The 12,534-nt window shown below is 38.0% G+C and overlaps 1 protein-coding gene across 1 annotated transcript; it reads left to right on the forward strand.

Annotated features, from left to right (window-relative positions):
- The first annotated feature begins 391 nt into the window (after window positions 1-391).
- Window positions 392-11,331, forward strand: LOC145991169 (uncharacterized). The gene is made up of 2 exons (XM_083127008.1): window positions 392-527; window positions 9,755-11,331. The coding sequence occupies exon 2, from the start codon at window positions 9,789-9,791 to the stop codon at window positions 11,190-11,192; it is 1,404 nt and encodes a 467-aa protein (XP_082983134.1). The 5' UTR covers window positions 392-527; window positions 9,755-9,788; the 3' UTR covers window positions 11,193-11,331.
- The last annotated feature ends 1,203 nt before the right edge of the window (window positions 11,332-12,534 follow it).

A 12,534-nucleotide genomic window follows, 5' to 3' on the forward strand; every position in this document is an offset into this window, starting at 1 on the left:
GTGTGTTTAATAGGCTGAAAACTGACATAGTTCGAACGTAGTATTTCTAGTGTGGGTGGATAAAGTGTAATGAATCCAACATAGTGACTGCGATGCTGTTATTGTGTGCCGATCCAAGGCCTACCAATGATGACGTCACGTTCAATCCAAAAGTCTCCACACAGGCCAATTTTTATGACGGCATTGGCTAGCTACAGGCCTGGCTTGTATCGGTATTACGAATGAATTTTAATTTCAATCAATCAATTTCATATAATTACGTCGCTAGGACACGAGGAAAAACTAAATACAAGTATGAAACAATATTGATAAGATAACGTGCAGAAGTCGCTATATCATTTCCTGATGATTGCATAACAGTTAACTTAAGTAAACACACAAAGTTGCTATGAGCACTTATCTCAAAGTTATAGACAAGTGCGCGATAGCCAATGATAAGATATTGGATGGTTATGGATCCTAGCGATGAACATCATTTCCACGACTAGGTGTGTCTGGTTTGAAATGTCTCGTTTTCATAGCTAAGCGTGAGTATGCTCATAATGATAGTGATGTGTAGTTTTAAGAGTATTTGTCATTTTATTATTTAGCGTCGCTTTCCAGCCATTTTTCGCTGAGTAATGATATGATGAAATTTAATGGAAGGACACGCGCAAAGAACACTCATGCTCACGTCAGGATTTGAACCCGTGAACTTCCGTGGCGAGATCTGAGATCGACCACTTAACCTTTTGAGACCCAAGGCCTTTTTCACATGTAAGCCTCTCTGTCCCGAGCCGATTTTGAGCAAAATGCAGAGTTTCAATTAAATGAGTGTAGATCGGAGACTAATTGCTCTAGAGAGATGAGTTATATACCGTTGTACGCGGAATAAACCAGATATTCAGAGTATATGAAATTTATGCAAATTCGGCGTATATGTGGCGGGGGGGAGGGGGATAACTATCAAAATTCCAAAATTTCTGAAAAAAAAATTTGGTTCCCCCACCCTCCCCCCAAGAAAAAAGCACATGACAGTGTCGACATGCACATGCAAATGATTGCTGACATGTAAGGAACACAAAAATATTTGCATTATTATCATATGACCAATGTAACTTGAGTTGTACCCCCAAAAGGAATGGTCGGCACGCCACTGATTCAAGCTTCAAAATGCAGCGGTACCTTGAAATGCCTATAGCTCAGAAACTAAATGCCCTAGAGATATGAAAGATATACCGTTGTACGCAGAATGAATCACAGATTTAGACGATATATAATTTATGCACATTCGGCGTATATATGGAGGGGGAAAGGGGGAAATCCCCTGAAAATACTTTTTCTTAAAAAATGGGGTTTCGCCCCCCCCCCCCGCCCTCCGAAAAAAAGGATATAAAAAGTTCAAAATGCACATAGAAATTATCGTTGGCATGTAAGAAACAGAAAAATATTTGCATCATTGTCGTATGACCAATGTAACTTGAGTTGTACCCCCAAAAGGAATGGTGGGCACGCCACTGATTCAAGCTTCAAAATGCAGCGGTACCTTGAAATGACTATAGCTCAGAAACTAAATGCCCTAGAGATATGAAAGATATACCGTTGTACGCAGAATGAATCCCAGATTCAGACGATATATAATTTATGCACATTCGGCGTACATATGGAGGGGAAAAGGGGGAAATCCCCTCAAAAATACTTTTCTTAAAAAAAATGGTGTTTCCCCCGCCTCCCCCGAAAAAAAATGTCAAAATGCAAAATTTATGCAAATTTGTCGTATATATGGAGGGGGAAGGGAGAAAAAACCCCCAAATTATTTTAAAAAATTGTCACTTCACCCAAAAAATGTCCTCGCACTTGGGCACAAAACGACACCTACGCACAACATTCACGGACGAAAAGCTAGAACGCAGTAAAAAATGAGCACCGATTCTTGCAGCCGCTTGAAATTCTATTTTTAGACAATGCAGGGTAACCCCTGTCGCAACTTGTGGACACTTGTGCTAAAAAAACAAAGGTTTCCTTCAGCGCGCTTCGAAATTCCATTCTCACAACACAGATTCAACAACCAATCTTCCCCCTCCCACTCCCCCACCCCCACCCCCTCACGGAAAACTTTCATTTTGACATCGGATACTGATAAACAAGCTTCCTTCGAAAGCAGTTCACAGGCGGGAGTGAAAATCATTGCTTTAGAACAACAAAGCTGGTGTTCCTTTGTCGGCAAATATTTGACCTTGAAAAGAGACGCAAAAGAGAAGTCCCTTTTCCCGCCTTTCCCCCTCCATTTTCATGAAGACAAAAAAATGCAAAAAAAAAACATTTCTGTTAAATACATGTGTTAGGAACAATATAAAAAAATCGAAATTCTAGCCAAAAATAGAAAAGTTATAACGTAAAAACTACGACCTTGACACAGCGTCTCGATCGAGACGCTTGGGACAGTGAGAGTTACATTTGGGTATCTCGTTCGAGACGCTTGGGCGGCAAAAGGTTAATGCCAAGCCGGCTTTAAGATTCGACTAGTCATATTTAATATATCCCTAAATACCACACGAAAATTACATATTCCACCTAGAAGACTGTGCCATGCTACGAAATGCATTTTGAGCCTATTTCCTAGAGTATAGAAAAGTGGAATGGTTAGTACAGTCACGGACACGTCTGGGTTGTAGCAATTCCATTAAAAGTACATGAGGCTGTTCATGAATTGACCGTGACTATACAATATGCTAAGAAATCAAGGATCCTAGATTCATATACGCCAGTAGGATTTTTTTTAAGGGGGAAGCATTTCTTTTCTTTGATCCAAGACTGTTCATCCCTATCGCAAACACTGCTCCAATATGAAATTGTCACGTTCCTGCGCCATATTCTTGTAATTAGTGATGTGCATCTACACGCAAGGGCGTCCGCAGATTTTTTCAGGGGGGCAGTCATAGAAACTATTATTATTATTGCTATTACATTTGTTATTATTATTAGTAGTAGTACTACTACATTTCAAATTTTCATATTCTGTATATCTACATACAGTTTGCATAACTGCACACATACCTAACATATTAATTCTTGCAGGACAAAAAGCTGTTTTTTTATAGTTAAATCAGTGTAAAATTAACTAAGCTTAAATGTAACCCTGCTTCAAATAATAATAATAATAATAATAATAATAATAATAATAACAATTGCTGTAATTTGTGGCCTATAAGTCACAGAAAACAATACTTTTGTTGTAATATATCGCTACAATTTGACCATTCCAATTAACACTTTCCAGAAATCTCAGGGGGAGGCACTTGTCTACACGTAAACAATGGTTCTATGTGTAGACAGCGTTGACTATGTAATACGTGCAGACTGTATAAACAGCATGGCGACAAGCTCGAGCCTGACAACGTACTCTCTAAAAATTACATAGAATTATCCTGCGTTTCAATTGCTGAGGAAATGTGAGAAATACCTTATACTTTACAATTAGAAACCATTTTTTACTATTTGTAAAACAGATTGTATAAAATTTCCTCGTGATCAATAGAGGCGATTGCGTGTCAAAACTATCTGTTGTAGCATTAAGAGGCCATAAGGCGAGAGGAAAAGTGGAGGGACAGCTCCCCCTAATCGCCACCACTGCTCGTGATTAATTGAAAATACACTACTTTTGTCTCGTGGTTGTCGTGTGTTTATGGTCTACACTTTACTTTTTCCCAACGGTCGATGCTTGGAAGAGAATACTATAAGTTTTTGTTCTGGCATATATGTATAAACATGATCGAAAATGGCCCCTTCATTCATAACAGTGTTTTTAAGCCTGCATGTAGACGCAGATTTGTAAATATCAGTTCCTGTCTGTGACTGAAATAATTAATATAATTTTATGCTGATGTTCATTTTCCATGGGGAACCCGCCTCTTCTGAACGCCTGGGAGAGGCATTCATATATCACTTGTGTTCACTCTATCATCCATTTCAACAGCCATCCTCATCGTTCAGATATCTTTCAGAAGTGTTACATAATACTTAAGATAAGGTGAACTTGTCTATGCAAACTACCACGGATATCTGTTGCAAAATACTGCATGTATAAAAAATATCACAAACTTGATTCATGAAATCGCGTACAGATATTTCTTAATATCAGTTTATTTCTCTATCATTAAGTAATAAACTCAGTTGCAGCCTATAACTTTATGAAACGCTTTAATTTTCATGTTTGTGTTTCAACAAACTCTTAGTTTATTATGTATTCAAAGTATTGCTACACTGCCATGATTGGTTCACACACTAACGACGTCAGAAATAATTAGTGAGGCAGAAGCTAATGGAATATTTTTTGTGGGTAACAAACGTTTATCAAAAAAGTGTGTTTGAGCTAAAAGGATATTTAAATAGCTTTTATGTTTCACTGGGGCATCCGCTCCCTCTACCCCGTTAAAATGTGGACTGCTCCTTTCGTAAAACAGCCATCTGTTCCCATGGTTGGAGGAATTGATTGATATAGCTTCGAAGCAAGTCTCTTTCACGTAGTAATAATAGCCTACTATTAATAACAATATAAAGTTTATATTTCATAGACAAATAAGATATGTCTAATAATAATAAAATGTCTAATAATAACGATCATTGTTATTATAACGAACAGGTAAAAAGATAATGTAAGAATATCACGGGTAACGGCTATATGTTTAATGATTTTTTTCAGTTTCATAGGAGAAAGACGAAGTACCGCAGAATAATGATAATGATTGAGAAAGCAAATTTGAAGCTTCCTGAAAGAAATTAACACTGTTTGTACTTCCGAAAAGTCCTATTTATCGGCGGAAAGAAGATGTAAAAGTTACCTTAACGCAAACAAGCACGTTTTCCATCGACAAGACACTTCCGTTTTAGAGCTGCTGGCTCTCCACATGAGGCTCGAAGGGGTGTCGTACTTGAAACCTTCCTAATTTTATAGCGAAAACATTTAGCGATTTTGGCAATTAGAAACTGCACAATGGCTCCACTCCACCACACGGTAAACGAACGAGTTCAGAAAATCCCTTCGCACCCCCATACGCGTACATGTCATCCAGATAGAAGCAGTTCGTAACTTTACGACAGGAAACTAATGGCAAAAAAAACACGCTAAATCTCCGAAGTATAACAGACATACCAATAAATAGAAAACTAACCATGTAATAAATACGTGCGTAGCATGATGAAATCGCAATTCAACAATAGAAGCTTGGGCGGATCTAAAGTCGAACTGAATCTGTTTTGGCTAGAAGACGACAGAGGACTTGGGATAGCCAAACGGATCCGGATCCGGATCCAAAAGTTACGGATCTGGATCCGGATCCGAGAGTTTCGTATCTCAATCCCATTATAATATTACCACACCTTAAAAGGTATTATGATCTTCGATTACAAAGAAATTTTTCATTAGTTAGTCCTTCAATTTTTTTTTTCAAGTGTTGTTCCTAAAATACTTTGCTACGCATCGGCTAACACACTCGCCCCACTTCAATTTCTTCTCATCTTGACATTTGAGGGAGGGGTGGTTGCCCCATAAAATAGTTTTTAGCTGAAACACAAAAACACGTACTTGTTGTTCCTTTGGGTCCCCCCATACACCTGCCAAATTTCATGGAAATCGGAGTGGCACACAGGGGTCAGATCCCCGCGTCAATTTGTCTTCATCTTCACATTTGAGGGGGGGTTGCCCCCTAAAACAGTTTTTTAGCCGAAACAAAAAAGCACGTATTTCTTCCTTTGGGCCCCTCTATACACCTGCCAAGTTTCATGGAAATCGGAGGGGGAGACTTAGACCTCCCTTGTAAGTTTATTAATGTATTAATTACAAATCGCGCACGCGCGCACACACACACACACTATATATATATATATATATATATATATATATATATATATATATATATATATATATATATTAGCAGGTAATAATATGTTATAAACACATTCTTACTTTCCAAAGAAGCGCTCATGTGGGATGGCAAAACGGATCCGGATTTCGGATCCGCGAGGATCTGGCCATCCCTACAGAGGACAGAGTAGCCACTATGCTACCACCGACACGATTTTGAGTTGTTTTTATGTCCACTTTTTCACAGAAAACCTAATCGGAACTGTACCTACAGTTTAAAGTGGGATTAAAACCATTATGTAACCCCACTGGGTATCGAACGCGGGACCCCTTCATTACAAATCGTCGACGTTACTACTATGCCATCGAACAAATCCCCCACCAGTAACACGCACACACAACCACTGCATTCATTTTCAAATAACAATTACCTAACCTGATAACTAAATAGCAACGTTTTCGCTAGTATTCTGTAATGAAGCATTCCTGGGAGTGATCCTCTTTCGAGTTATATAATAATTTCACGGATACAGCTTTACTCCCGAGTTATCTCCACTTTCGTTATTTACGTCGTTCTTCCCCTTCTCCAAGTTAAACGGGATGACAAATGACGTGCTAAACACAACGACACATTCAAACCCTAACAGGAGCTTGCACTTGGACTTCTGATGTGATTTCTTACGTTATTCACTTGTTCACAGCTGTGCATACGAGAGATTGAAAACGTCTTGGAAGAATTTGTATCTGACTTACGTTATAACATGTAAGTAAAGTGTGACATGCTAGTTTCTTGGGGCTTTTTACGATAACACAGTAACAAAAATCCTCAAGAGAAATCATAATTTAACAGTAAGTACGGTAGAAGGCTGTAGTAACTTACCTCACACTACATAGAACGATTCACGTTGAAACGAAGTTCGATGGTTCTCATTTCAGTTCTAAAAACGTCTCCATATCACGCGCTGCCCTTACTGCACTGCACTGGATATGAACCTTATTCTTCAATCAATCAAATAATTAGCCTTATTCCACTTGCACTATACAGTATAACGCTACACAACACGGCACATTCAACCAGCGCTGGTGTGCACCGAACCAAGACGAAACCCGGCCAAGCCTGGAATACGTTGTACTAGCATAGATGGCGCAGCACTATTAAATAATTGAATATGAAGAAGCTTCAACAAATGTAGATGAAAATCCTTCAGAATTAAACAAGGGAAACAAGAAGGAAATCTCCCTTTAACAGCAGGACAAAAGAAGAACATTTACTGTCCATTTTTTGTACGTACAAATCACATAAGCAAGAATTATTTTAGAAAAAGGACTTAATAAAGCATTTCATAAGCATTTCATAGCGTAAGTCCCTTTAGTGTAAGCATTTTCACAAAAGTAGCCAAGTGCTTTCCCTTTTGCCTAACCCCCAAAAGATCTAATTCTCACGTACTAAGGCATTCATTTATAACTTCTGAACAAATAGGAATTTCCAAGCATATTTTTTTTTGCTTTTTCTATTTCTCAAACTTCAATAACCACAGCCCTATATACGAAATATATTCAGTGTGCAAATTAACGGGGGATTGCCTGGGATCCCCCCCAATAAAAAGTTTATCCCCTGTGAAAGAAAATTATTTTTATCTCTGCCAGGGATGTTTTTATCCCCCGAAAGAAAATAGAATGAAGCATATAGTATACCATTTCTTAAGTATGTGACAAACACAATTGAAAAATCATTCGTGTCCATTATTGGTCCAGTCAACAAAGATTTGAAAATAACTATATTTTTGTGTTTTGTGGCATTTTGGGGAGGTTCGGGTCCTATATCCTCGCTAATTGAAAAAAAAAAAACTCCTCCTCCATCCCTTCCCGAGGGGGACTCGTTTACTCGGATGGTCCAATATTATTAAATGTAATAAAAAAACACGCTTATAACACAAAAATGTTACAAAAATCATTATCAATTTCAATTAGCTCTCCAAATATACCAATTTATACATTGTAGAAGATTAGATATTAGAGAATTCCCGAAAAACTTTTGTTTGAATATTTTTCTGTTTTCGCCATAATTTTTTTTTCTTGAATAAAATGATTTTTTTTTTAAATTATAATTTTTCATTTCAATCTGTAATTATGAGAAAGTGACTAACCGTGCCTGCAGTACAAAATTATGTAAGGAAAACTTTTAATAAAACTTATTCTCTATGTTGATCGTTTTGGGAGTTATTGCCACAAAAGTAAACTAATGGTCAAAATCCAATATGGCGGACTTTCTCTCAAAATGGCGGAAAGTCATTTGGAAATTTTCTGGTGATTAAAGAGGAAGCATTGGTCTAAACACCCCATACGATTTCAGTTTATTATGAAAATGTTCAGATCTGGCCCACTTTTTGGTCCAATTTTCTGTACCACTAATATAAGCACGAGATTGGCATGGTTCAGGGGACTGAAACCCCCCCCCCAGAAATTCCTCAAATATGCTATTTAGATTGTGTACAGTGGTATTTAATTTTACTTCATTAGCAGGATTAAACATCTTCTATAATAAGTTGTAATGTATTGATAAATTCATCTGCAGTTCTGCAACCTCCCCCCCTAATTTTTCGCCTTTAGATGGCGGCTGCTGATAAGGGTCTGCCTTCTACGGGTCTGGTTACATTGTTGTTTGTTTTCTAGAAATAGACACTTTTGTGTCAGATTGCAGATTGGACGATTGTCGTGGTATTTTCCGGTTTATTGAGGAAATTGTAAGTATAGCAGAAAATGTAATTTCGAAATCCGATAGTGAGGTGTAAATCAACCTCTCTTCCATATAGGACACCCTGGACTGCATTTTGCGTACTAACTAGTCTCTGGCGTCTGGAGCCACAACTAGTATAATCCTTTGTGAGGTTCGGGTTGGTTCCACTCTATGTGTGTCTGTGATTGTCCTTTCACCAATCTTATTTCATCGCCTTTAATGGTAGTTGATGCACCGGTATATATAACTTCTACAACCAACGGCAAATATAATAGTAGGCATATTGTCCATGGCTATTTTATTATTTTTATTCATTATCATCACATTGTGGAAAACAGACTGGATGAAAATAGCGATGGAAACATCGCCTACGGTTTCTTCTGCCGTCGAGTGTACATCACGCAGAATCTGCGATTCTCCTAATCAACGTGTCACTTTGCGAATATGCGTTATCTCGTAAAGGTACCTTAATCAGGATGGCCTAATTCAGAGATAATGCACTTAAAGACTGCAGGAGTGGCATAACTGGAGTAGTAGTAACACGTCACAATTTCGATAAGCAGAGCAGTGGCGTAATTCAGATTTTGGTTTGGGGCTAAGTACAATAGTCTATATTTTTTCTTTCTCGGAAATTTTACAAGACATAAAGGTTTACTGGAAACTTTAGCGAGCAACCATGAATTTGACGGACTGTCAAGGTAAATTATAAATAATTATGTATTTACACACGAAGAATTTCTAGGGTGTAATCGAAAAGTTAACTCTCACAGGTGACACCTTCTAGTCAAGTCTGGGGTACTATTCCCATTGGATGGACATTGCAAAGTGGTTGGAACTCTAAACTGTGAGGAAACTTTAAACAAAATTTGTTTATTTACGCTCCAGTTTTTGTTCCTGGAACTTATAACTCGGTCATATTTGTCAAAAATGATCTAGACTTAGCAGAATTGGAATGGTAAAATTATACATTTACTCAAAGTTATTTAGTGTTTATGTCGGTTGTCCCTGTACTGTTTTGTGCTATCGAACTTTATGTTTAATTGTCAGAGACGTTCATATATATATATATATATATATATATATATATATATATATATATATATAGTAATGTCAATAGTTTGATTATTACATGAAAGCTTTTACATTATAGTAATAGTCTTTACTTTATTCCTCAGATATGCATGAACTTGCTAGAGGGAAGAAGCCATCATGTCAAGATTCTTGCATGTGTCATGGAGTATATTAGTCATGATGTCTCTCTTCTGGACAAGTGTGAACCCACAACAATGCTTCTGGAACTGTAGCTGCATTGTTATTGTCGACATTAACTGTACAGACTGCACACAACTTGGATTTTTTTCTGTGCCTCGTACCGAGACTCCTAGTGTCGATGGTGTTGAGAGTACAAGCGTCTCACCTCATATCCTTACACTACTGTATTATGTTTCCATCATGAACTTATCACACAATCAAATCAAGGTGATACGACAGTGTGATTTTGTAAACTTCGTCAATTTGGAGTCACTGGACCTGTCTTACAATTCGATTACAACTATAGAACAAGATAGCTTTGTCAACAATTCGAAACTTACAGTATTATACCTGCACAACAATCCTTCTTTGACGATGCCAGAAAATGATACATTTCTAAATTCACCGTCACTGAGATCCTTAGATCTTCGAAACTGTGGACTGGAGAATGTTCCTGAAGTTGCATTTCAGAAGCTTCCTCAACTATCCTCGCTTGATCTGTCTAACAACAACTTAACAAGTTTGCCACCTGTATTCACAAACTATCTACCTGTTCTTAGTTCCTTGAGGATAGCCAACAACTCTTGGATATGTGGAAGTTATTTGGACGTTATACAAGAAACATTTAATGATACTCAAAATGTTAATTGCACTAATCAAACACAAACACATATTACACAAGTTGCAATGTCCTTGTACACAACTGCCCTTGCACAAGATGAAGATATTCCCTTAACAGTTGCAGCTGATTTTGAAGTCATTACAACAGGAATTACATTACCTGAAGAATCGACGTCTGAAATGAACAATACTGTTCAATACACCACGACAGAATCAGTGAACAGCACCAACTCAACTGACATCGACATAGATAGTGACGAACCATTAGTGCCATATTGGTTATTAGGTATATTTATAGCTTGTATTTTGATTGTTTTATTAGTAGTTATTGTGATAATACTATTAAAGCACAGAAAAGCAGCAGATGTGCCCACTGAGTATCTAGAACCTGTAACAGTTAAACAAAAGCTAAGTTCATTTGAACGCAAGTCTCAACTCAGTTTGAACTGTGACAAACCAAGGGGTTCACCCTCTTTGGACACCGTCATAAGAGTGCCAAGGTTTGCCCAAGCGGAACAGCAGGAAGATCACCCTCTTATGGTTCGTGATAGAAAAGCAGCAGCCCTGTTGCGTAATCTAGAAATTTCGAATGAAAACATTCTTGATCAGCCAAATAACCTTAATTCCGTCTTTCCTACCCCGGCTGTGGCCAGAGACAGATCATCATTTAATCTCATTGAACCATCGGAATCATCTACAGAAGATGAAGCATGTGAACAAGTGTGTGTGCAAAACGAGTAACTTAGGTGTAATTTAAATTTATTTTCTTACAATATACTAATTGCCATCGTGTACAATATTATTTTATTCAATGTCTTTGAAAAGTGACGCAGGACTGACTATGACTTTGTGTTTTAATAAGCATAAAATAACACAAACCTCAAAGACTGCACTAATGTATACTAATAAATCTAATTAAAACAAAGACCCAACGAATTATCCATTTACTTTATTTCAAAGCGTGGCCTGACAGAGTTCAAATTCAAGAAGGGAAGGGGGGGGAGGCAAGGGAATCTGCTCTCTGGCTGGGTTTTCTACTACATTTCTATTAGTTCCCAACTACAGAAAAAATAATTATAACCCACCTAATTTTTATTGAGATGACCTTGTTGAATCTATTCAAATATCCTCTTGTCGTTAACCCCCCCCCACACACACACACGTGCGCGCATAGTATATACTACCGAGATCCTTGATAGCACAAAAAATTTGCTGCAAGCCTGAAGGAAGCTTCTTGCTATGTCAAGTGAAGAAGCTTTCAGCAAGCTTACAGCCAGTTATCTAGTTATCATGAGTCGAAGTTGCAACAAACTTGCCAAGCCAAGCATGCATCGAGCGTATCATAATTAGCTGTAAGCTTTCAGCAGAAGATTTTCTGCAAAGCAAAAGTGCTTACGAATACATACTTGCCGAGTACCAATTGCATCGAACTTGCATCGAGCTTGCCATAACAAACTTACTTTCACAACCTACAAGCAAGTTATTGCAAGCTTGCCTGTGATCAACAACCCCTCAGGTACACATTTATCAGGGCCTACCTACCGATTGTGGACCTCACTCCCACCTCAACAGAGGGGGGAGATCGTTCAACCAGTTACGGGGTGACGTGTGGTCAGCATGACAAACCCCCAGTCGTTGTTGTAGATTTTCATGACCGGGCTTTAAAATGACATTCGTAGGATAATTCTCACCTGAAATCACACAACCCGGGTATCAAACCAGGGTCTATCGCGTGGCAGTCAGACCCATAACGGTTGAACCACCCCAGCTAATTCAATTTTTTAATTGATTGATTGAGTTAGATTTTAAGTCCATTTTATACACGGTAAGGCTAATCGGGACTGGACCTACAGTTTAAATTGGGATCCGAACCATTATGTGCCTCCAACTGGTATTGAACCCGGGACCCCTTGAACACTAGGCGACCCTACCACTACGCCATATTAAAATTTAAAACTTTTACTATGTATTACTTGCTCTTTCCTGTCATAGATTTCCTTTGGAAACTAGTAGTACATATATGTATAATTTTGTGTCTTGGTCAGTGGCGTCGATTAGGGGGGCAGTTGCCCCCACTTTTTGC

This window comes from Lepisma saccharinum, chromosome 8 (assembly GCF_977018435.1).
Source record: "Lepisma saccharinum chromosome 8, izLepSacc3.1, whole genome shotgun sequence".
Taxonomy (NCBI): Eukaryota; Metazoa; Arthropoda; class Insecta; order Zygentoma; family Lepismatidae; genus Lepisma; species Lepisma saccharinum.

Excerpts from the sequence above, each read along its gene's own strand:
- LOC145991169 (XM_083127008.1), top strand. The coding sequence starts at position 9,789 with ATGTCAAGATTCTTGCATGTGTCATGGAGTATATTAGTCATGATGTCT.